General features: G+C 42.4%; 2 protein-coding genes across 2 annotated transcripts in view; one reads left to right on the top strand and one right to left on the bottom strand.

Annotated features, from left to right (window-relative positions):
* Positions 1 to 4829: 4829 nt before the first annotated feature.
* GPHB5 (glycoprotein hormone subunit beta 5) lies at positions 4830 to 9257 on the top strand. Its single transcript, XM_014853730.3, has 2 exons — positions 4830 to 5033; positions 8953 to 9257. The coding sequence occupies exons 1-2, from the start codon at positions 4830 to 4832 to the stop codon at positions 9139 to 9141; spliced, it is 393 nt and encodes a 130-aa protein (XP_014709216.1). The 3' UTR covers positions 9142 to 9257.
* Positions 9258 to 20280: 11023 nt separating this feature from the next.
* RHOJ (ras homolog family member J) overlaps positions 20281 to 26516 on the bottom strand; it is an 83886-nt gene continuing 77650 nt past the window's right edge. The window contains exon 5 of the mRNA XM_014853690.3: positions 20281 to 22729. Within this exon, the coding sequence (XP_014709176.1) occupies positions 22583 to 22729 (147 nt within the window). The 3' untranslated portion in view covers positions 20281 to 22582. The remainder of the gene's footprint in view (positions 22730 to 26516) is intronic.

Here is a 26516-nt window from a genome sequence, read left to right as displayed (position 1 = left end):
TTCACCCTCCCATCACCCTGCTCCATCACTCACGCAGAAGCACGGGCATATACAGACACATACGCACTCTCTGGGGCCATGATCCCAGGAATCTTTGTCTGGAACAAAGCCAATAGCTAACAAATGAGGTGCTGTTGCTTCGAAGCTTAGCTAACAACACCTTTGGCCTTGTCTGTGTGACTGCCTGGGGAATTACAAGTGAAGGATTTGGGGACCCAGCAGCTTTGTGGACTCATTCCAATGAGAATACAGGATGCACTTGAAATAAAGAATGCTTCTTTGTGGCTCATTAAGCTCCTCTCTGTTCCTCTCTATTAGGCATGTGTCTGCCATGCCCTGCAAAGCTATGACATTCAAAAGTGGAAGAGTCAGGCGGATATAAAAACATTCCACTTCAGTGCCTAAGCCATGTGCCCCTTAATCTGAAATAAATCTGTGACAACTGACAGATACTTCTTTCAGACAGTTGTGGAGAAAGACTTGACTTGTCCTAGTAAATCAGACACAGGCTTCATTATTTTTAGTCTCGTTAAAAAAAAAGTTACCATAGCAACTGCACCATCATCTAGAGGAAATGTTATCTCTTCAAGTTGATAAAATGAGGAGCTGTCCCCCGAATAGCCAGTGCTTTGAACAGACGAAATGATTTTTCAATAACATTAATTTCTCCCAAGACTTCACCATTCATCTTCAATTCATAAGCCCAGAAATTTTTTTTCCCTGTAAATAAGGGATATTAAAAGCGGCACACAACTTTGTAAAATCCACAGCTGAACTTCGTTGTGCCTGTTTACAGAAAATCACTACTTTATTACTTCCTTGAGACACATAGCTTCATTTGTGGCTTTTCTATTCATCCACAGGAGGCGTAATGCTAATTAATTTGACGCTTGCACAGAGTGTTATGTATTCTGAGAGGACAATGAGGAAAAACATATCGGAGCATGTCCATCTTTTCTAAACTCTCAAGAGGTCATTGTAGGCGACACAGCAAATAGCTTGGTTCCTAGGGGCCCTCCATACCTGTGGAACGGAGTGCGTGCTCAGCACATTTTGGTTGGTTCAGTTAGTTGGACTCCATTCTTGGTCAGAACTGAAATTGTTTGGGAGTATTTATGAAGATTTACTAATATATTGAATTTTGGAAGCAGGGTAAAGCTTGTACCTCCAAAGTATGAGATTTGGACCTTAAAAATTATATGTAACACTTCAGACATTTTTCCTATGGGAAAACATGTTGTTAATTTTATTGTCAGATCAGAGCACCACAGGTTGGCTGGGGGAGCCTGGTTGGTGGCCACCTGTGTCTCCCCTGGTTTCAGGATGCTGTTAGGTCTCTTAGACTGCAAAGACTTTGCTTCCTCTATTCTCAGACTCACATTTTTTCCCTACATTTAATACCTTTGAAATCAGGATATGCCTGATAATTAATGGTCTGACGTAATTCTTTATCAGCAGCTTTTTCTTTCTTAGGGGTGCACACAGTGGTGATGCATTCCCTGGGAGGGAGAGAGAAACAACATGCGTTGCCTGTGTGTCATGTATTAAGCACTGTGATAAGCAATTTGTAGACATTATTTTGTAGAATCCTCACATGAGTTCTATGAAGGAGGCATTTTCAATTTTGTGGGAAACTGAGACTCAGAGGGGTTATGAGACTTGTCCAAGATCACAAGTTGCCAAGTGTCAAGGTCAAGATTTGCACACAAATCTTGATGCCTTTATTCTAAGTCAGGTTCTCCACCTGACTTTCCCTCACCTTGTTCTGTTCACAAAATAGTTTTCAAATCTTTAAATTCTGGTGCTGGGAAGGATCTTAAGAGTCCTGGGGGCCAATCCCATCATGTTACAGATGAGGAAACTGAGGCTGAGAGAAGTGACTTTGTGGCTGCCCAAGGCAGTCACAACAGGAAGTTGTGCCACTGGGAATCAGCATGGCCAAGCCAGAGAAGAGAGTTTCCAGGCTCTTGCAATGTCTCCATCCCCTGCATACAGTGTGCACCCCAGGCCCTCCCCATCCGGGGCTGCCATCCTTGGACCAGGCCTCAGTTGCTCAGTCACCCTTTCCAGGCACTGACATTCAGCTCACTCCTCCTCTGTTGTCATGCTCCCTGTGCTTACCTGTGTTCCTTTCTCCCTCTCCTTGCTCCTAGTGAATCTGTACCTTGTGACTCATCCTCCAAGATGACAATGAATCCATGAGAAGGTGATAATGGAAAAAGACGAGAGAAGATGCACCAGGGCCTGTGCTTGGAGATGTTGCCCACATCTTTGTTACCTCCAGAGAGTGACTTTAATGGTGGGAATGTCAATGCAGATGGAAAGGAAGGTGGCAGATGCACAGACTATGTTGCTGAGATATTCTGTAGGTATCAGGGCCTTAAGTAGCCTTTGAAATCACACAGCAACCTAAAGTGGGGCAAGTGACATGGCATAGTGCAAGGACTGGAAAAATGGCATCCATTCACTGTTCCCCTTTCCTACACCTGTGATGAAGCTGATGGGTCCCTGCCCTCAGCACTGGGAGTGAATTCAGACACCTTCTTAACACCGTGTTCCAGGTATTGCCTTCCAATTGACTGTAGTTGTTTATGGGGATGAAACAAACCTATTTGCCAACCCCAATGTTGTCGAAGGCTTTGGAGGCAGCACGTTGCAAAATAACTGAGCCTCCATTTCTCCCAATGTAAAAAGAAGACTATCATTGATTTACAGAACTGATGTAAGATTTAGAGACGACATGTGTAGGAGCAGAGCAGATTCCACAGTACTCAGTGACTATAAACTGTCATTATTATAATGTTAATGCTGGTGGAGGGTAGGCATCATGCCACAGCTCTACATTATAAGGAAGTTGGGGATTGTGAAAGAAAGGTACTCTTGGCTTCCCTTTGCTGTCTTTCCTTATCTTGTGACATTCCAGACACAAGCATGTTTGTTTCAGGTCTAACTGAAAAGGGTTGAGACTCCTCTTTAGAAACACAGCTCAGGATGGCAACTCATTGCCAACTGGCCAGCTCTTGGTCCAGCAAGTTGGGACGATCACACCAGGTGAGCAGTTGTCCCCATAGTGTCCCAGCTCTATTTATGTTACTCACAAGCTGAAGGGCCAAAGAGAATCCTCTCACTATTCCAAGCTTAATTCAATTTTCTATAAAACACATATAATAATCTGACTCTAGGGATGATATATTGATGGCCTAGCATGAGGGTTGTTAGATGCTTTGAAAAACCAAAGCCTTAATGAGTAGCATGTTTATTTAGAGAACATCTTTCTTTGCGGAAAATGGAAATGCTTAAACTTCTTATCACTTATTTATTTAATATGCATCTTAAATGTCTCTGGCTATGTTGTTATTTGCTATGATATGTACACTGCTAAGGGCAAGAACAATGTCGGCTTCATTTATTTTTTAGAGAATCCAGAATAACGCTGTGAACAACCAGTTTTTTTAATCCATTTGTATGCTGCTGTTACAAATTGGAATATAAGCTGTGTGCTATCCTCATAAAGAATATGATTTAATTTTTAGTTTAGACTTTGAAGAACCAGAAATCTAATGAAACATTTCCATTAGAACAGCATTGAATATCATTACTTGCAACACAAATGTATACTTATTGGTTTATTTTAATTTTTAACGTAGCCATATTAATTGACTTTCTATTCTAAAAACATACTGAATGTAGAAAATGTGAAAAATGCTGAAAACCATATAGAAGAAATGAAAAGTCATCTTAAATTCTGATGCTGGAAGATAATCTTGCTATTTTCTTCCCTATATGCTTCATTTTAAAGTGTTATTAATATTATCCAATTCTCAACTAATTTGAAGACTTTCAAATGTTTCTTCTCACTGTGCTTTCCATCCCTTCAGTTAGTGATTCTGTGTTTTTTTCCAGGAAGAATTATTGTTTTGTTATTTTTCAATGTATTGAAGTGTGCTGTGAGTTAAGGGAAAGAGTTTGCCATGAGCTGGTAGCGACTGACTCCTGTTTCGAAGGAAATTTGTGGTTACCATGAAGGAAAATTTAATCCATCTTGCCCCAGTGCGTTTGTTCTCCTGAGAGCCAGGTAAACTACATTTGACTGTTCCCCTAGGATTATGTCACCCACCAAGGTAACTTTCTGTTTCAGTAGGTGATGTTAAGAAACAGAACAACACCCTCTAAGTTAATCAGTTTTGGAAAATAGAGACAGGCTTTCTATCCCAGGGCTTTGATGTATTCAGTGGTTCCTGTAAGGATCGGCCTCTCTTTTGTCTTGATTGACAAGACCTTTCCTATATATTTGAGCAATCAAGCAGCCCAGTAACAGAGGGTAGACGTTTACCCAGAGCAAACTTGTACCACTCATTGTGACTTTCTGAAGTCTTGGGTGAGAGTTTTAGCTCTAAAAGAAGAGTTAGCTCCAGCAAGATCAGGTAAGTGTTTCTCCATACTTGTAACTTCAGTCCATGTGAGGGGAGGTCTACTTTTGGTGTTACTCATGTTTTGCATTTATTTTGAAGAGACCATTGGAACAAACTTCTTTAACACACAAGTCAAGTCTAGCAGTTGGGTCACGGTAAGGAAGAGTCTGAGAATGCCCTTGAAGGGTTGGGTGTCTAAGGAGAACAATGGGTCCATGGAATCCATACTGGAGCCACTTAGAGAGATTTTGAGCACTGTGTTGGAGTTGTGGGCATTTACAATTTCTTGGCTCATTTCTCCTGAAATGCTAAGAGCAAGGTCACTTTGATAGTGAACAATACATTGTGGGCTGCCCCATGGCAGGCAGCTGTATCTGTTGATAAACTCTCTTTCCCTTCCTTCTGCAGAGAAACAGCATGAAGCTGGCATACCTTTTCCTTGGCCCCATGGCCCTGCTCCTCTTGGCTGGTTGTGGCTGTGTCCTCGGCACCTACAGTGGGGACCTGCGCACCTTTGTGGGCTGTGCTGTGAGAGAGTTTACCTTCCTTGCCAAGAAGCCGGGCTGCAGGGGCCTTCGGATCACCACAGATGCCTGCTGGGGCCGCTGTGAGACCTGGGAGGTGAGTCCCAAGATAGGCCCATAGGGCAACGCCTTTAGGGCCAGCCACGTGTGTTGGTTTCCTGAGTGTTCACTTTTTTAATGAAATGAAGTAGAGCTGGGGCATCCGCCCTTTCCTGTGGATCTTTTTTTCTTTTAATAATGATTATTTGGCATCCTTCAAAAATAATCTGAAAGAGATATGATCTTGCCACTCTAACCAAGCATTTATAAAATTAATCATTTGATTTACATGGTGCCTGTGTATTTGGGAATGATCTCTGGAACGTCAAGATGTGCTATTATTCTACCCATTTTGCAGATGACATGGAGGAATTCAAGGGGTGAATGACTGCAAAGTCATGTAGGGAGTCATTGGAAAGTTGGGAATAAATTCTTGGTTCGAGCCTGTGACCAAAAGTCTTCCCTGTATTCCTCCACCTGTGATGAAGCTGGCCAGGGACCAGGAGAGAGACTCTAAGCTAAATAGCAGGTGAGGGGGCATCCTCAGCCCCTCCTCCAGTGCCTCACCCACAGCCCTGCTCTTCCCACACTCCCCACCACAATTCCTCGAGCCCTCAGGGATTATAATGGACAGATTTATTAAGTCCCTTTATATTCAATTATATCCAGCCATGTCAGAGACAGTGCATTTAAAATGGGGATAAAATTCTCAAACAGAGTTAGAACCCTGTTGGGCTGAGGCGGGGAGATGTTAGAGGGGTGGGGAGAAAGACGGTCATTCAGCACCCCATCAAATCACACCACATAGTGACTGTTGATTCTTCTCACTGAGGCCCGAGTTGGTTGCTAATGAAGTACCAACTCTGATCTTGTTATCCCAGCTCAAAAACCACTACTGAGCACCCAGTACTGCAAATTCAACAACCAGCTGTCAAGGTCCTCAGCAATACGACGTCTGCCTGTTTTCCCAGAGGCTATACATAGTCCAAGCTCTGGCCTTGTCAGACTGATTTTTAAAAGTTTTCTTAAACACCCCTCATGACACCTCACTTTGGTCCATTTCTCATATCTTTTCTCATTTCCATCTGTCATTATTCAATTTATTCTTTGATGCCTGTCTCCTGTGCCAACTCCTTCCCCAGGGTTTTTCTGCCTGCCTGGTCAGCCCATGACTCTAGTCTAGGGCTTGTCTTTCTTACTCCCCCCCCCCCCCCCCCACACACACACACAACACTAGGTTTTAAGGTTTTTGAGGACGGAGGTTCATTGTTGCACTTTTCACAGCTCTTGTCAAAGTCTCGTATATGAACAAGGCATTCAATAAGTACATAGTATTGACCTCTACCTGGAATCGGACATCCTCTAGCCTAATCAACATCAACTTAGAAGCCCATGGGCAGCCGGAGAGGACAGTGCCATTAAGAAAAATGTCCTTCTATTCGGGGACTCAGAGAGCAAGCTGCTATCCCTTAGACAAAATTATGGCCCATGAATGAAATTGGGTTATGGCAATGAAACCTCCAGATTAAATGAAACTACTTCACCCAATTAACTTTACTTTTGCATCATTCAGGTGCTTGAGACTTAATAGCCAAATGAAAATCCACTTGCTAAGGATACCGTGGCTGTGACTTGACATCAAGTACTCAGGGAACTTTGGCACCTTCTTGTATTAAAGGCTCAGCCTGGTGGTGCCTCCCCCTGCTCGAAGTTAAATTCTGGGCTTCTTGGAGGTCTTTCTGGGCCCAAATCTATCTCAAACTGCCATGTCCTTCATTTCAGCTCTCTTCTCTTTTCCTTATAAATTGATGAAACCTTTAATTGGATCATGGTCACTGACAGAAGTCAGGGACTGTGTTCTTACTGGAGAAACAGAAGCACCAAAATCATCAGAAAACGAGATTCTCCTTAGTGTTCACCAGCTTTTATTTATGCCTTCACTGCTCTATGAAAAGGAAGGTTACTTATAGAAAATAAACGAAAGAATGAGATTTATTTCCCCAGCAATCTGAAAGTTTCCGAGATAGAAAGCACTTACTTTTGGTACCTGAACTGGGGAGCATGTCTGAAAATAAGGATGTTCATGACGACAAAGTGGCTGGATTTACTTTGAAAGTGGAACTATTGCTGAAAATGGCCTTTGCTCATGACCTGGTAAGTTTAGGGTTGCTAGAATAAGCAAAAAACCAAACCAAACCAAACAAAACCATGATGCCAGCTAAATTTGAATGTCAGATAAACAACATTTTCTTTTTATAAATATGTCCCATGCAATATTTGTGATGCATTTATACTAAAAAAAATTGTCATTTCTTTGAAATTCAAATATTACAGGGTGGGTTCCCTGTGTTTTATCTGGCAACGCTGCCTGGGATTCCAGATTACTGAGGGTAAGAGGGCATGAAGCAAACTGAGGAAGGGTGAAATGCTACCTGAGGAGCAGGAGGAAGCTGGTGATGTTCCATTCAGCACTTCTACATGGTCCTTGTCAAAGGCAAAGCCATCATTTTCATGACATTCATGCAGAACTTCACCCTGGGCCTCCATTAAACACATTTTATTTGCCTAGGACAAGAGAAGTCACTGTCCTTTGAAAGCTTGTAAATTGTTATTTTTATTATTACTTCTTTACTCTTCTAATTGCTTTGATAAGAACAGTAGATTATATTTACTGTACACTTACTTGGTGCTCACTGTTCTGCATGACATGTATCATTTTACCTCCTCTCCGCAACAATGCTGTGAGCTAGACACTTTGTTGTACAGATGAGGAAACTGAGGCTTCAAGAAGTTAAGTGGATTTTCCAAGGTCTCCAGTAAGTGGCAGAAGAGGGACTCAGGCTCAATAGCCCTGACTGCAGGGTTTGGGCTTTTAACTACTGCTTTGTGCTGACTTTGTGATCTATATGTTCTGTTTATCAAAATTATCTTTGAATTCACGATTTGTGAAAGGTGCAGGAAGGAACGACTCCTTCAATCCTCGGAACAGTGCACTGGGCACTCGGGAGCCTGCTCCCTCTGTTTTCTTTCAATGATTCAACAAATAGTTATTGGGAACCTTCTGGGTGGCAGGTGCTATTCTAGGTAGTAGAGGCACGGCAGTGAGTAAAATGGGCAAAAATCCCTGTCCTAATGGAGCTTACTCTCTAGAGTGGGAGAAATACAACACAAGTAAGTAAAACATATATGTCACATGGTACTGACAGGTGCTATGGAGAAAAATGAAGCAGGAAGAGGAGAGGAAGTTGCAGGGTGTGGGGCGGGATGTTGCAGTTTCAGATAGGATGGTCAGGAAAGGCTGCCCTGGGAGGGCGACACTTGAACAAAAACCTGAGGTTGCGGAAGGAGTGAATCACAAAGGAGAAGAGCGTTCTGGGCTGTGGGAATGGCAAGGACAAAGACCCTGGAGTGGGACTGTTCTTGGTGGGTTTGAGGAACAATCAGGAGCCCCCTGGGGCTGGAGCAGAGCGAGGAAGCCAGCCAGAGGGGCATGTGGGAGACGTATCAGAAGGTGAAGGTGCAGGGAAGAGGGTGTGGGGTGTGAGGGTGATGGTAAGGTCTTTGACTTTGACTCTGAGGGAGATGGGAAATCAATGGGGCTTTGAGCAGAGGGGAGCTAGGATGGGACTCAAATTTTAGAAGGATCACTTGGGGCTGCCGTGTTGTAAATAGACTGTTGTGGGTGACGGTAGAGAGAGGAGACCAGTTTGAAGGCTTCTCAATGATCAAGATGATTCCTTTGCTAAATGTTTATTGAGCACTTGCTGTGTGCCGGGGGTTCTTCTGGGAGCTCAGGAGATGGTAGTGACCACAATCAGCATCCTGCTTTCAGGAATTTGCTTTTTCCTGGGAGGACACAGATTAACAAGGAAACAAGTGAATAACAGGCTAATTTCTGATAGTGATAAATGGTACCAAGAAAATGCAACAGGATGATATGTTCTAACGGGTTCCCTGTTTTCTACCTGTGGGGACAGAAGCCCATTCTGGAACCTCCCTACATCGAAGCCCATCATCGAGTCTGTACCTACAATGAGACCAAACAGGTGACAGTCAGGCTGCCCAACTGCGCCCCGGGAGTCGACCCTTTCTACACCTACCCTGTGGCTGTCCGCTGTGACTGCGGGGCCTGCTCCACCGCCACCACGGAGTGCGAGACCATCTGAAGCCGGCGCGAACACAGCTGGTGGCCATGAGTCTCGCGGACCCACCTGCACGGGCAGCACAGCAGCTACAGCCCATGATTCAAGGACCGTGTAATTCTGGCCACGCCTGTGGAGGAGCTTCCCTGTGCCCCATAGGTCCTGCTCAGGCCCAAGGCCCAGAGGCAGCATACTTACGCTAAAAATGCAAAACAATGTTTGTGCCTGCGCTGAAATAAAGTCTCTGTTTCACACACCTGCAAATTAATTTTTCGTTACTTTGAATCTCAGCACATAATTTGTATATCATAATCCTCCTCCAATTTGGATTTATAATATGGCAATGGTACAAATGCATTAGGTGTAATTAGGAAACGGGGCTACAAAGTCTTTAAATTCTTGTGTCCTATTTAACAATGGGTCTCCCACTGGATTTATGATTAAAGGCCCATAAGTGAAGAAAACCAATGCTTTAGGCCTCTTGACCACAAAGAAAATCCAACTGCAAGCTTCCTTAGAGAAAATACTCCCTTCTTTTAACTGAGCAATTCTTGACACAAGAAACAGAGACCGCTCAGACTAGAGAAAGGGAGGGCAATCGTGGCTCAAACTGAAAGGCATCTGGATTTGGGTGATTCTTTTCCCAAGCAAAATTCCCAAAGTCCCTTTAAGGTCCTTAATAAAGAGGTCCCTTGTGATTAAAAAAACTCAGCAAAAATATATAGCTAGGGCTGTCATTTAGGCTTAAAAACTTGTGAAACCAAGCTCATGTATTTAGACTCATGTGCTGCTCTCCCAAAGCTGTGCCCCAAATGACCAATCATAATTATTCTTTCCCATTAGGCTTATTTTAAAATTTAAATTGTAAATTTTTAAATTCAGAAATTTTACGTGTTTATAGGAGTAAAACTGCACTGCTGGCTTTGAGGGAAAAGTCTGTGACTGTCCAGCTCCTGTTCTTGCTAAAATCTTACAGCAGCTGATTTGCTGTGACTTTTTTTTTTAAACTCTAATGTTATGCAAGTGTCTTTAATTCTGACATTTTTGGAGTTGAAATTAACCTTGTTCCTTTTTCACAATATGCCAGGAACTCCATATTAATGTCAATAAAGCATGTCCCATGTCTTTTGAATTCATGAAAACTTTCCAAAATGTTTTTTTAGTCTTTAATACACTTGGAATAACAGTAATAAGTACACTTAAAATCAACTACGAGGTTGTTCTCACTTACGTGATAATTTAGGATGTCATGTTTAGTAAGGGACACAGACAGGTGACTGGGTATTGTGAGGCCAAAGTGGCTCAGTCTGCATTCATACCCCTGGCATCTCACAGCGGGGAGGCACGAGTCCTCCCTGAATGAGGAATCGACGCGTCCCCATGAAAAGAGTAAAGCAAATGTTGGCATCGATGGGCAGGAGCTGGGATGCTGACATGGACATCTGGGAACAAAGAACATGGGCCAAATCCACCCCAACCTTTAGTGCAGATCTGTTGGTAGGCAAGAAGGACTCTAACAGAAGAAGGAGTTGAGTGCCTGGGGTCTCTGCTGGGACGGGTGTGGGGGGGGTGGGGGGTCTTGATTAGGGATAATAAAACACCGCTCAAATGTTTTCAACCCGTCCTTCAGAACTTCCATCAGCATTTCTAAGAGAAGGGGCTGCTTCTTAAACAAACTCAGAGAAAAAAAGCAGAGGCTGTTAAGGCTTGCCAGAATTTGAGAAAAGAGGACCACAGCATAAGAAAGAATGGGTCCTGGCAGGAAACAAAAGACACTGCAGGGGGATACTGAGGGAAGTTAAAGAAGAGACTATTTATAAATGTGTGGACAGAGTTAAGGAAACCAACAGGGGGTAGGAAAACACTTCTAAACCCTTGTTTAGAAGCAAGGGGCAACCCTAGGCCAAAGGAACAAGAGGAGGAAGTGGCTATCAGACCCCAAAGGGAACTGCAGGAGAGGGATGCCTGACAGGAGCTGCAGCCTTTCGCAGGAGGATGCAGCCATTACCATTACGGGGAGGGAAGTGGGGAGCAAATACCTGGCCTTGCTCTCTCTCCTCCCACGCCCTGATCCTCTGACGAATCAAGTGGGAGAGCAGAGAGTGAGAGAGTGCATTGATTCAGGCCATAAATGTTGGCTTCCTGGGAAGCAGGTTGAAGAAGGGTGGAGAGTGGATCTAAGGGGGCAAATGCATAAACTCCAGCATAGCTGCCTTCTGACAAGCTCAGCCAGAATGCCTTAAGCAGTAACGTTGGCTCTGAGAGCCATCAGGCACGCTGTAGCATTGCAATGACTGACTCCCCTGTGATGAACTGGGATGGGAAACCTGTGGGAAGGTATATCCTGCTTTATACAATATCTATGACATTTGAGAGAGGTGGGAGCAATGGTAATCATCAGGCCTGTAGGTCAGTTGGTTAGGTGCAATCGAAGCACTCAGGGTGTGGCCTGAGAGCCGCATTTGAAGAGACTCCCTTCTCCTGCAGCTGGAGGGCAGCTGTGCTGCACACCAGGCCTCACACCTACGCGGGAGAACAGCTGAATTATTAAAAAGCTGAATCCACCACCCTAGCAGTCTCCTATACTTAGGGCAAGGTCCTCATAGGGAAGGAGTGGGACACAGAGACCCGGAGTGGGGACAATTAATGGATGACAATTAGTTTGGACGATTAATTTGAGGTTCCCTGCAGAAGGGCCCCGCTCATCCTTGCTAGAGGAGATCAGCCTCCCCTTGCCTGGAGACCAGGCTGAGGCCCCACCCAAGGAGGATGCTCTAAGTGATGATACTTGCCTTCCTCAAACTCTCGCACAACCCCTCCTTGGTTCTACCGGGATAAAGAGGGTCTAGTCTCAGGACGACCCGGCTGGGGAGGGACCTTCCCTGTGTTGGCTCTAGTCCCAATGTGCTGTTAGGATGACTCTTTAAAGCTTGGGGAAAACATTAATGAAGAGAAGATGCCAGAACTATCCTGGCATTGTATTTGAGGGCAAAAGGCTCAGAGAGGTGGGCCTGCTAGAATGAATTCATCACACAAGACCAGAGAGCCCACCAGCTGGCTGTGTTCACCTGGAGGATTCAGCGGACACCCCTTCCACTAAAGCACAAGGAATAAAGCGCTGGGGAGGGGCACCTGTGTCACAGACAAGCTCGATAGTGGCTGTCCTTTGCAGGCTGGGGTTGATGGCTGGAGAACCTGCCATGGTACTGGGCTTCCTGGTGTCACTGAACGAGGGAGGGGTCCAGAATAGCAGAGACCAGGAGGTGACAGATGCCTCCTTAGAGGCAAGGTGAACACAAATGCTGTACCAGGCAGCGAAGCCCCAGTCAAAACCAGAGGACTCTAATCGCAGGATCTGTGGTGCTGGCTAATGGCCTGAGGTAATCAAAAAAAGTCTACAATGAATGTGTATTATAACCAGGAAAGTTGTTAATTAAAAAGAGGAAAATATCTGTCAGTATTAAACTTGAATCTTCCTCAAATTTCTCTCTTCCCTCTTCCTTTCTCCCTCTCTCCCACTCTCTCTCCCTCTCTCCATCACTTCCACAAATACTTATTAACTGTAATTTTGTGCAAGGCACTGTGTTTGGGAAATAAAGATAAAAATATTGCCACCATTTATGGGTTTCTCACTATAAGCAGGACCCTTTATATCAATTGTCTGTAATTCTGTGTCAACCATGCTCATAGGCACTGTGATTGCCCTTTTACCATTACCATTTTACAGATGAAACGGAAGGTCAAGCAACTTGCCCAAGAGCAGACAGCAGATACACAGCAGACGTGTCAGGTTTCTCTGACCCAGAACCAAATGCTTTCCATTGGCGCTCGATGTCCTTTTGGAGCGCTCCTTCCACGTCATTCCTGCTTGGAGAAGTCTTCAAATTTCTTGATGTCAGACTCTCTCACCATTCATTAGCATGTTTGTGGTCCCTTCAGGAGGTGGCTCAATGCAAACTTGGGTTCTTTTATGGAGGATGCAATTTTTCTCTAGTTTCCTGTATAAGCTCTAGGAAGATAATGCTTTGATGTAGCTCAAATCAAAGCGTACGACGGGAGACAGAAGGAGAAAAGGAGTGGAGCCTGCAAGGGCAATTCAGAGAGACTGCTGCCGAGATGCAGGTTGTATTCTGTCAACTTGCCTTCCAGGCAATGTGAACACTGGGTCAGGGGAATGATGGCAGATGGTCTGGTACCTTTTAGGAGAGCTCTAGATAAAAATGACTCTCAGCAACTCCTTACTCTTGGAAATATGTTTATTTTGCAATTAACGAAAGGTAAGGAGAAAGGTAATTCCCTGGCTTTTTTTTTTTTTTCCCCATGGGAGCATTTTTGAATGAAGAGTATAAATTCTCACAGCTCATGCTAGTTCTGGGTATATTACTCCATTGATGGAAATGGTAATTCATGCTTCCCTTCCTCCAGCGATAGGAAACAAATGAGCCAGCAGAAAACTACCAAATTCTGCTGCAATGGCCCTATTAACTCTTCAGATTAATTAGGTTTTTAATGTAATAAAAAAGCATTTCTGAAATAAATGAATATATATCTAATTGAAAATAACGTAGCATTGACAAAACAAGTGTTATTTCATAAAGACTTCCAAGAAGACTGCTTGTCTTCCTCATTCAGGAGACGTTTTCTTAAAAATAATGTGCATCCTGTCTTTTTGGTTTTCTTTGAAACACTAAAGCAAATTATTAAGAAGTAACTTTTAAATCATTCTTTAGCAAATTTGGCAAATTTTATTTTCTGTGGAAAATTTCTACTAGTGAAACAGTTTACTGGATTAGAAGAACTTTGGTCCTTATTTGCAAAATGAATCTTCTGGTAGTTCTTTTACAATCTCCCTTTGTTTTAATGAATGGCATTGTTTGGAATTGTGTATGGGGAGATCTGGAAGGCTTAGTGGCTGGTTGTTGTGATGCTGGAGAATCTGAAACGGGTGCTAAAGACCTCTGAGAAGGTGATGTCTAAGCACAGGAAAGAGAAATAGGGAAAGGATGAGAAGGAGGAGCAGGTGCAGGCGCTGTAATTGGCAGTGTAAGGCAGAGGCTCGTCTCCAATGTGAAGCACTTTAGGGGGATTATTCTCTTCTCTCTTGCAGGTCCTCATTATCAGGAGTAAAGTAAACACTTCCTAAGCTCTTTGGCTTTATATTTGAGTCTACGTTCCTCTGGCTGTGCACTTTCTTTAGCATATTGAATAACCGAGTTAATAAAAAAGGCTTCCTGATACACAGGATCAAGTATATGCTTTGACCTTGATTGTGGGCCCTTGGGGTTTCTGGAAAGTCATCCAAACCTCCATTACAACCACTCTCCCACAAGAAAACAAACATACAAATAAACAAACGGTGTTGCCCTAGAGAGAAAAAACAGTTTGCTTTAACAAAGTATATCAATGTTACCAAGATGAGAATGGAAATTTTCTTTTGGTGATGTTGAAGATAGGATTACCAGCAAGGAATAAATGTAACTGTCCCCCAGTCGCAAATAATATTATACAACTTCAAATCATTTGAAAGAGCATTTATTCACTTAAAATAAACTATAAACATACACAATAAACGATACCGATGAACCATTAACAGTCATTATCTCGAGGAAGCATCCATACAGAATTATGCACTTAAACTAGAAACTTAATCCTGTTAGTTTGCAAGTTCTTTCTACAGGAAATGCACGAAGAGATCAGGCTTTCTTGGCCTCGCTGGGCTGCTCATGCAGAGATTCCTAAGATGTCAACGACGTGGAGAGGCACACCATCAATGGAGGGTGATCCAAGCTTCCAGGCTGTTCTGAATCTCCATCTTCCATTTCCCTCTTGGAATCTGCATCTCAAAATGAAATATTTTGGGGGACCCATTTTACTGAGTGGAAATAAGACAGCTAGAATTTTAAAATATATTGGAAATGTTTTTAAGAGGAAGATTTTGTTCAGCTTTTGGCTCCTGCTTGAGTGAGCTCAGGAAGTTAATGCTGAAACATCTCCCCATTGAAATATAAATACCAGTTAATGAGAAACAAAGTCCAATGGAAATTGGCTGCAAATTTCAGCATTGAAAAATCTGAGCCAACTTCAGGACAAAACCAGAGGGAATTAACGTACCCTAAGTTCACTCATGCCAATCTCTACTGCGTAGCTGCAGACGGTGGAGGAAAAGAAGAAAGTGAACTCTGATCAGGGGGTTTCTCTTCTTCGGCCCTTGATTATTTCAATGTGCTTAATTGAGTAGAAACATTTTTATTCAAATGAAGAGAGGCTTTCAGACGTCTTAGATGGGGTTTTATTTCACTGTTGCAGTAAAGGGATTGGGAGCCAAACATTCAAAAATGACAAGTAATGGATCCTTGAAGAGAAATTGATTATTGATGCCAGTTTTCTTGCCCTATTAGTTTCTTAGGAAGAAGATAAAATAGGCTTTACTTGGTGGGCTGGGGAAGGAAGTGTGTGTGTGCGCGGTGCTGTGGCCGGCTGCAGGAGGATGCGGAGTCCCTGGTGTGAGAAGCACTTTTTGGCAGCTTGCACCAGTGGTTATGAGCAAGAAATTAGGATGTATTTGCAATCATGACAGTGATCTTTGGTAAGACTCTGTTTTTGGATTTGACTACGCCCTTCCAAGAATGCCGGCTGCTTTGGGTGGCCAAGCTGTTCCCAGATGTAAAAGCTGTCCCAGTTTAAATGCTTTCCAGTCGAAGGGTGTCTTGGGACACAAGTGGGTTTCTGCAGCCTAGAGCCTGAAGGAGGACATCTTACTGAAGGTACCGAAGTCAGAACTCCGTCAGCGGAGGAGAGAGAGGCCTACTGCAGGAGAGAAGGTGGTCCTTCACGGAGGAGGTGGGTCCTTAGGGGCAACATGTGCACAATGACACCAGGTCCCTTTTCTGGGATCAGATCACTGACATCCTAGCCAGAAAATTAGTAGGCCACTTGCAGGTACAAAGAAAGTGCTAAACCTTGTGCTCTTTATGTGTTTGAAGGTAGGTATGATTTACCTTCAGGATTTCCTCTGCAACAATGGGATTTGAGTAAGATAAGAGGCCTCAGTGTGTGTGTGTGTGTGTGTACAATTTTTAAAGGGCTCTTGTACACAAGGTGGGCTGTGGGAGGGGAGAATAAAGCTTGGTCCCCTGTGATGTTTAGTAAAAACATGTTGAATAAGTGAATACAATTCTGGTCTGTGCTTAGGGCAATAAAAATATAAATGTGTGGAATGTCCCGTTCAGAGGACAAATTGTTCGTAGTCAATCCTTATTCTGGCATCCAGGGCAGTGTGTCTTATGCAATGAAGACAGAACCTTCACCAAAAGTTTTGGGCCTCAGAAATTTGTTTTATCTTCGTTTTATAAGTTTATAACTTCATGTGATATGAATCTTTATTATTTCTTCATGGAAAATGATTTTGGAGGGCATTTTTTCTCTCCCTTATAAACATCAGAAAGACTTTCAGAACAGAAATATTTTAGATTTAGCAGATCTTCCAAACCAGATGCTGGCTTTCTGCTTTCAACTCCCAAATATGCTTTTTCCTTTACTGCAGCTGGGCAGCACATGACAAGAAAAAGAAACGACTTCTGAAAGCCCTTTTATTCATTCAGTAAATGTGAACAACACAAGTATTAGCCTAAAGAATACCCAGAATGTAGCAGCACGGAGACAGGTGGAGCTAAAGACTGATGATAAACTTGGTTGTCTCTTGAACCAGTATTCTCAAATTTTATGTGCACACAAATCATCTGGGGGTCTTATTAAAACACAGATTCGAATCCAGTGGGTCTGGACTGGGCCTGAGATTCCGCAGTCTTAACTAGCTCCCAGTAATGCCCTGGTTGGTCCCCGGACCACATTTTGAGTAGCAAGGGCTAGACAATTTCCCATTCTAACAGAGGCCTGGGGAAGGCAGTTTTCTTGAGTGGCTGATGGAGACACCCTCAGATAACCCAGAAATGAGAATAGAAAAAAAAGATTATTTAATGACTTAAATGTCAGAACATGGTACAAACTAAACTGCGAGGGTAAAGAGTACATGAAACAATATTCCATTATTACGAGAAGTGTACGTGGAAGAGCCAGTACGTAAGAAGCAGGTTGTAAGAAGGCCACCCCGTGAGCAGGTCAGCTGTGCTTCCCTTGCCTATTATTTCCTCCGCAGAGATCACACAGGGAGGCAGGCGGGCTGTTTCAGGTGGGACACAGTTCTCCTGAGATGTACTTAAATAGCAATTACTGCTTACCCAGAGCAAAAACAAGTTTAAGCCAGGTGATGAGAAGAATGTGCAATGCATTAACCTTCCTGCCCGCAGCTCCTCTACGAGAAAAACATCCAGTTGCTTAAAAAAGAAATTGATTTAAAAAAATGGCAGGTGGTGGTAATTTTAGGTGCATATTTGCAAAGCTGCCCCAAACATACTGCCCTGCCATGAAAGAGTTTCTATTTTTTCTCCAAAGAATTAACATAAACTGAATAAGACTGATTTGTGCAGGGTCACTGGGAGGGTAAGTGTGCTACTATGGCTTCTGGGCGAAACTCAGTCCTGGGCCTTGGGGACCCTCTCCTCAGATTGCCCCAGACAACACATCACCTAAAACACTGATCAGATCCTGTTCATCAAAGATAATTGAATATACTGGGAGACTTGGAGGACACGGCTGAAAATACAATAAAATCACTCCAGCTATAGTGTCACAAAGTTTCTGAGTCACCAAAGAACTCGGCACAAAATTAAATTACCAGGGTAGAAAATGTTTATACACACACGCACAAAACGACTCTAGATTTTGACATAATATCCCCTAAGGAGAAAAAAAATAGATCATGACCAAAATTAATCTTGAAGCTTTTACTCTAATTTCCTGTAGTGGCAGTCAAAAGCCAAGAACTGTGGCTGACCTTGCATCCCATGGATTCACAGATGGGCCAAACCTTTCCTGACTTATTCCTGCCCCAACCCAGAGAGATCTCCAAAGAGGAGGGCCGGAAGGGCTTCCGTGTAGGGATTGGAGCCTTAATTTCCTTCCTGGTCTTTGTGGACCATATGAGCATCATGAATATCTCATATGTTTGTACTCTATCGTTGTTGTGCATTTTATCGCAATCTTTCTATTTAGAGATTTTTCCACTGAAGAGGAATAAATATCATTCATACAAGTAACCGTCTTTCCAGATATCTCAAAGTCATCCTTTTCAGGTTTAAGTTCATGCTCAAGGAAACTTTCAAAATAATTTATTCACTCATATTTCTTGGTAAGTTTCCTTTAACAGCCTGCTTTATATTGGCAGAGAAGGTGCAGGTTTTTAAAGACCCAAACAGGATTGTCCAGCATTTCATCCGTTTTCAATGAATTGTGAGGTGGAATTATCTAGGATTATCACACAATAAGCCCTGGGGGCTGACTCTGCTTAGATACCCAGAAACATGGAATGTTCTTCACGTGAATGGTCCTCCTTTCCTCCCTATGTCTCTGGAGACTCGACATAAATTGGCAATTCTCTGGGAGAATTGTCCACTATGTGTATTTGCCTTGTATGTGGTTTTAGTTTTCTCTCCATTCTCTAAATGTTCCTTTTTCAAAGTTCCTAACTTCTTTGTAAGAAACTTGGTTTCCCTCACCACCTCTTTTCCTTTCTGTCCCTAACGGCCCTTGAAGTGAAAATATTTTGTTGAGTTTCCTTATTTGTCCTTGGGCAGCCCACTCAATGACTCTTAAGAGAATAGCTGGTGACCTGTGGTTCTCTCGGTTGAAGAGAACGCACATTTTGCATTCTGGCATCTAAACATGGGGTAGATTTAAAAACGAAGACAGAAATGGTTAGACAACCATTTCCAGCATGGTGTCAAACATCCCTTTAAAACAAAACCTCAATTTCTAATCTTCCATCACCTTGGTCTCATGGATGAGTTTGCCTTTATGAATGCAATGCTGCATTTTTAAAGGCTCACCTCAAGTCAAATATTTCTTCTTGAAGACTCTACTTTTGAGGTTATTGCTCACAGGACCTAATGCTCTAAATAATGACATTTTTGTTGGCTTCGAATTCCAGGTTTAACGTTGTTTTCTCCTAAAATTGTGAGCATGGTTGTGATTGCTTCTTTGCTACCATTGAAATATTCTTTCCTTATTGGTGGTCCCATGGAAATCGTGTCCGGTTACAGCCACTTTATCTGGCACTTCTCTTATGGGCCAGAAGTCTTCTAAATGGTTCTTTGCATATCATGGTCAGGTATATTTTTATTGAAGTCTCAGGATCAAATCTCCCTTCCTGTCATATGCGTGTGACTTGCTTTTTGATTTGCCTGTTTAGTGCTTCCTGGTTTATGGTTATTGTAGTTATTGTGTTCAGTAATTATTCTTTGAGTATAACTTTTCTTGGCAGCAATCAGCCCAGATTTCTTACTGCCCACATGGCTTTGACTTGTATCTTAGTCCTTTTCTGTTTCCAAAATAGCCCAAGGAGTCTATTAATTTCTACCAAACAATCAACCATCTGATTGAAAAAAAAAACTGCCATACTAGCTAGTTGATGGAGACATTAGACTGAGATCACATTAGTGTATACTGTGCAATTAGATTTGGATTATATTACATTGTATACTGGGGATTCCAGCATATTAGCATCAAATTCTTGTCTCTAGGTTATTACTAGTTTGATGGATTATCTTATTTATGGTTGCCTAAATCATGAGTTTGGAATGTGTCTAGGATCTGTAGGATAATCAGATGCAATTCCAATAATACACTTATGAAACTCCAACTTAATATGTGTGATAATAAATAGATTACAGTATAGAGTTGAAGGGCGCTGGGTGGGAAGCAGAAAAGCTGAGATCTGTTCCAGCTCCACCACATCTCTTCTAACCCATCCGAGCTTGAGTTTTCTTGTCTGTAGAATGAGGGGACGGGACTATAGTTTCTGAGGCCTTTTCTAGCTCTGACAAGTTAAGACTCTACCCTCGAATGGAGATGGACTGCCCCTTCTTGACTTTGCAAGATAATATAGACCATTAAAGGATCCTTCTTCAGATTTCGATGTCTCTTCTTATCTTGGTTTCAGAATACAGTTTTATTCAGTCTTATGGCAGAAAACACTTTTTAGTGAAATGAACTACATCTTGTCATGAAACAAGGAATAAATGATTAATTAGGAGGAATGAGATTAACTTATTTAGGTTGCTCTGTTCTTCATTATTTTTATTCAATAATTAGCTCCCGAGACCTCTAGGAGCCTGTGTTCCCCCCACACTAACAGTCTCTCTCCAGGTTCTGGTTCCAGGCGAGAGCGTGATCTTCCCACTGTGAACAAGTTAATCCCTGTGGCCCATTAGGGAGGCGATGGCCTGGGGAACCATTTGCCTGTTGAGAGCACACATCTGGAAAATTCTCCTTGGTGGAGCAAACACACTGCTCTCAATTTTTCATCCACATCACTGAGAAGGAAGGAGCGGCCCTTTAGCAAGAGGTAACTATGCAATAATGTAACAAAATTGGTTAACACACTTCATTTATTATGGGGCTAAATGTTCACTATTGTTTGTAAAGGATGAATTCATAACCTCTGCAGAATTATAGTTGATACACGATTGATTTCTATTTACAAAGGCAGAAAGTCCTTGTTTTCTCTAAATGTCAAGCTTTGACTTACAAAACTCTCGTTCTCTTTTAGGGTGTATGTGTGTGTGTGTGTGTTTAAAAAAATGTTTAGCAACTAGATGAGGGAGAAGAGAAACAGAACTTGAAATGTAGAAGAAGGGAAAACACATTTCAGAAATCTAAACAAACAAACAAAACCCAACAAACTGAAGGGTTGTCATGGGAGGTCTTAACAGAAAAGATCCACACCATACACTTTTTAAATGTGCTTCCTCCAGGAGCAGAAGAGACTAGAAAGATTGGATTTTTCCAAGAGAAGGAATACGACTCTGGAAATTCTTAAACTAAAATTGTGTAATTTCATGCTGCAAAGAGGCACTTGGCTTATGCAATTGAAATAAAAAATAAAGTGCCTATCTGGGTGTTTCCAGGGTAATTCTAAGCAAATATGACTAATTTGAAGCCTTTATAGTCTCTAATTAAAAGCTAGGAAGTAACCCACTCTGTGATACAAGAATCCCTGGATATTTGACAGAGTCATAAAGAAAGGGCACATAATTCCTTACCCGGGGCTTTTATCATCCCAAGGCCAAAGTCCCTGTTCTATGGAGCACATCATTTTGGAAGGAGGGAATAAACAGATGCAGAGCTTGATACTCATGCATCCAGCCCCTACATACACATTTGGGACAATGAGATAGGAAATAGGGAGAAACAATATTTTAGTACCAGCTGTACTTGGAAAACGTCATTTAAATAGAATGAGAGCTCAAGTGGGGCAAGCTGAGCAGCTCTTTCACTGGAAGAAAGTGGAAAAAATGGGCACTTTTGCTTAACCTTTGAGAACTTTAAAATACTTTTTTGTGTTCCAAGGCCAGATCCTTCTTTTAGATGAGGTTATTACTGGGCATGGGAGAAAGTGTGAAATCAAAGGAGGGAAGGGACATACAATGGGGAAGGGAGGGCTGAATAAAGAATATTTTAAAAAATAGATCTGCCATATTCTCCTCCCAACCAATGTGATTGAAGAGCAGAAATACACTTTCTTAAATACAGTTCATTTGTAATTTGCCGAGACAATATAATAGGGAAAAAATAAGGCTACCTATCATCGTAAGCATTTTCAGGGTGAATCTTTGGCAAAAAATGTAGACCTGCAACGATTCAGTTGATGTTTTCTTTCAAACAGGTTCCAAAATCATGGCTCTGTAAATTTCTGAAATTTTTAACATTTTCTTGTAATTAGGCATTCAGAGGTACCTGTTGCTTCTAATAGCTTTGGTAGAAACATGCTGAAAATAGAAATGCATATAAAACCCTTTGTCTTTAGGCTAATTTGGTATGGATTTGTAAGGCCTGAGTAGAGTGGTAAATTAGTAAATTTCTTAACATAATACAAATGAATGTAAGACACATAAGTGGAACAGCAGATTCAGAAAAAAGGGTTAGTACGTATTGTAGTCTCATGTTTTGTCAAAGACATCAAGTAAGGCCGCCAATACAGGAACTGAGTGCCTCTTTTGGTTTCCCTGCGATGGTTTCTTATTAGCTTCACGTTCACGGGAGAAGGGGATGTAAAATGCAAGATGGCTTTTGACCTTGTTTCCAACACGGTCAGCAGCGGTGCTGGCCGAAATCTGGGCTCAGCCTCTCATAGAGTGCGCGACATGGATTGTTCCGGCTGGCAGGGAGGACGTGGCAGTTGGCTGACTGGGGTGCTGTGCTTCAGGGGCTCCCAGGGTGGAGGAGCAAGCCTCGGAGTGAAGGGACTTCCTCTCTGGTCATGCCCCTCTTTTTGGCGTGAGCTCGGTCAGTCGCAGAGGTTGGCTGCCATCTCACCCACAGATGGGGTGGAGGCGGGTCTCAAGCCACCTCAGATAATCGAACAGCAGCTGTGACACTCGGAGCAGTGTTTCTTCTTTTTCTTGGGGTGGAAAATGGTGAGGATCGCTTCATCAAAAACCGCTTTGAGACCTTTCTGAGTCAGGGCCGAGCATTCCAGGTAGCACTGTGCTCCAATCTTAAACACAAAAGAGGGAAAGGCGTGAGAGGGAAAAAAGAGAAAAAAGCTCAGTGGTGTCAGGCCTCCGCCCAGCCCCGTGCTACGCTACAGCTGGCTGCCGCTGAATGTTTGTTCCTTTGGCATTTCAATTTGCATCTGCTCTTCTGAATTTTTGTATTTTTATATTTTTTACTTTCCGATATCAACAATAAAGGGTTGCGGATCTCTTTCATAAGCAATAAATTATGAAAGTGATCCACAATCATTTATTCCTAACATAAGAATATAAAATTATAAAAATTAAGAGAGGATTCAAAACCAGCGATTTGGTTTAAATATATTTTGTGAACAACAGGGCTACGTGATGTTGTTTTTAGTACCCTCTCAATTGTACACAGAATGTGTAAATCCTGTACAAGTGACAAGTATCTCTTTCTGTATGTAGCACGGCAAAGTGTCAGCGTGGGTGATAAGGCACAAGAAAGAGAGTGGGTGACATGGTGGTGTAAGTCATTCTTGATTGAAATGCACTTCTCATAAGGTATCTCTCAACAAGGGAATCCCTGATTAGTATTATTTTCCAGTTTTAACATACTTTACAAGCCACATTTTAAAGCAGTTTAAAAAAACCCAAAGCATATAAAAATAAAAATCATAAAAAGCATTTCCTGACAGAGACCCTACTTGTCAGTATACAGTGTATGAATATTTAAATGATACAATATTTTGTGCTTGCTTAGGGCTTTATTTCAAAGCTTTTGATGATTTCATACTACAGTGTATTTGATCATCACAAAATCCCTATGAGAAATATAGAAATTCAAGTCAGAACTGTAGATTCTTATTAACAACAAAATTGCAGGCCAGAGCAGATGACATTTGGCAGGCAATTTCATGAGATAGTTCATGAGAAGGAGATCCAGGGTTTTAATTACTCACAAGCTCAGTATGAGATGAGATTATGATGTGGGCCTTTGAATATTAAGGACATCTGGAGAAATGTTTCCATCACATGCATGTAAGAATAACTGAAAAATGACAGCAGATGCAGAAGAGACAGCTGGATGCTGAGCTCCTGGAAACCACAGCAGATAAACGGCCAAAGCAGGGTAGCAAAATCACATGCCTATTAGGGCCAGTAACTTATGTAAATGTGTACAGCAGGGCTGCTACCAGACAACAGGGAGAGGCGGGGATTGTGGTGGACTGTGACATGCACCCCACCTCTAGAATTGGCAGTCTTACTTAGCTTCAGGCAATTATTGCCAAGCAGGAATGTTGGGTCACTGTTGCCCATCTTTGTATTTTTCAAGAGGAGTTGGATTCTTAGTTAATATTTACCAATTTTTAAAACATTCTGTGGGCCAAGCAGGACACGGATGTGGGATGTCTTTGGCAGCGACCAGCCAGTTCACAACGTGTGGACTAAGGAAACTTGTGGTTTAGCTTAGAACAGGTGGGAACAGGTGCAGAAGGTAAAATGAGTTGTTAAGGACATCCGACTAGAGAGTGAAAGAACTAGACCTACAACTTGGTTCTCTTGCTGTGTGTTCTTTTCCTTGTTCCATGACAGTAACTATGACCCTGATCACTCAACTCTGCAGGAAGCTGGTCAAGCGGACAATTAATGAAGTGAGGTTGCCCACTCATTTGAAATCCCATAGATAGAAAACCTGAGTGTGAAATAAAATTGTTCTGGTTGGGTCCAGATATTATACACTTTTTCTTTTCTTTGCTATAAAGAATCGTCACTGTATGAGCCAAAGAAAAGATGTTGGATGTTGAAAATCTATTTTGTGGCTTCATTTCAACTATAGTTTGGCCTTTGGGTTAGAACATAACTTTTCTATAATTAAAAACAGTTGGATGCAAGAGAGGGCTAAAGGTAGAGAAAATTTTCCTAATAATGTCATGAAATGTCATCTGTTACATTTTGAGATGTGTCCAACACTTGATATGAACACATGTGAAAAGCACACCACTCTAATAAATGGGTCAACTAAATGACTGCTTGTGATGTGCTGGCTCTTGTCAGTCATCCTGAAAAATACCCAGAAAGCGCTGTGGGGCCTTTCTATTCAGAATACCTTGCCCCAACCGTCACAAGCCTCAGCTGATTCTGGAAGTTACAGGCGAGCTGGGCTGAGCTCAGCTCACACAGGGGGTTCTGGGCTGTCTGGTCCTGCAGGATGGGCGAGTGCTCTCTCTCTCTCCTTCTCTTCCCCCACCCCCACCCAGAGTTCTGCTGACACTGTGTCAGAGCTTGTCTTTCGATGGTGCAGGAGGAGCCCAAACTTGTCTTTCCCAATTCAGACATTTCTGAAGATAATGAAACGGTAGATCAAGGCATTGTTGTGTAACTGGGTTAATATAACACTATTTTGTACTGACAGCTCCAGGAAAAGTAGCCAACAGATTTTGGGTGTGATTTGGGAAACGTGTGTGAGAATCAGAACCCAGTTCTCAGGTGAGTATTGTTAACTACGTATCGGTGCTCTGAGGGGCAGAGAAGAATTCTTCGTGGTTTAGGCAACAGGCACAGCCACGTTACAGGCACTGCTGAAAAGGCCGAACCATCTGTGTGTGCCCTCAGAAATTTGCAATGGAAAACTGTCTCAAGGAAATACGGCTCTTCTTACGGCAGTAACGTCATCTGCCTCTTAGAGCAAGGTGACCTCCACAGTCAAATATTTAGAACATACCTGTAAGAGCTCAGGATTCACAGATCCTTGTTTAGATACTCTTGTTAGCAATCTGGAACACGCTCTACCAAAATGATTTATTTTCAAGAAAAAAATAGAGATTGGGGAATGCAAACTGAAAGAACACTTTTCCTGTAACTTTATAATAGCTAAAATTCATTGTCCTAAAAGCTGAGAAATTCATCAGAGATGTACAGAACATACAAGAGTCTGACAAGAAGAAATTAAAAAAACAAACAAATCCACAGCCACTAATCAAGTGGAAGAAAACCCAGTACTTCCACGTCGTCCTCGTGGAGATGGGATTTGTTGCAGAATAAGAAAGAGTTTAACTGGAAGGAATAACGGCAAAGAGGTCTTCCTAGCTGTATACATGTCTGGAAGGGCACACACATGGAGCAACTCTAGTTTGCTGAGCTGGACCTCATGGTCCATGGGTTCATTTAGCGTCCTAAAAACTTTATGAAGTAAGCCTATCACCATCCTCACTTCATAGCTCAGGAAACTGATGCCCAGAGAGGTTAGGTAACCTCCCTAAGGCCACACAACTAAGAAAATGGCAGAGATTTGAATGTCTGTTTCCTGAGCCAGAGTCTTAACCACTCTGTGGGGCTGTCTCTAGCAAATGTAAAGAAATGTGGCCGAAAAAGCTAAACTAAGGAACAAATGGGTAAGTTGTTGTGGACGGAGTGAGGATGATGAGAGAAGAAGGAAGGAAAAGTGAGGTGTTTCCTGTAAATGGAGAGGAGAGAAGTTGTCAGTGGGATAAACAGAGTAACAAACAGTGAATAGCGGAGAAGGTCTTTATTTCTTACTTAAGAATTGGGAAAGGTACACAGAGAGGGCAACTTGAGAGACAAGAAAAGGAAAAAGAACCAAATGTCTTGCAAGAGAAATTCTATCTCAACAAATCAGCATCATGATCAAATTGCTGAAAGAGGAGAAGCGTTTCTAGGCTGGATGGATTTGCTGCTGATTTTTTGGAGACTCTAAAGCAGAGATTGCTGACTCAAGGGTGGATAATGTGAGTGCACTGCTTGAGTACATGTAGGTAATATGGAGTGGTGGGGATTGTGGCAAACTGAAGGGTACTTATCTTGTCT

This window comes from Equus asinus, chromosome 7 (assembly GCF_041296235.1).
Source record: "Equus asinus isolate D_3611 breed Donkey chromosome 7, EquAss-T2T_v2, whole genome shotgun sequence".
Classification (NCBI taxonomy): Eukaryota; Metazoa; Chordata; class Mammalia; order Perissodactyla; family Equidae; genus Equus; species Equus asinus.
The sequence above is the reverse complement of the archived record's forward strand: the minus strand, read 5'-3'. Positions and strand labels throughout refer to the sequence as shown.

What these genes read in the sequence shown, in the direction of transcription:
- GPHB5 (XM_014853730.3), top strand. Translation starts at nt 4,830, where the DNA reads ATGAAGCTGGCATACCTTTTCCTTGGCCCCATGGCCCTGCTCCTCTTG. An exon ending in GCCGCTGTGAGACCTGGGAG is followed by an intron (nt 5,034 to 8,952) that starts GTGAGTCCCAAG and finishes CTGTGGGGACAG; the next exon opens with AAGCCCATTCTGGAACCTCC.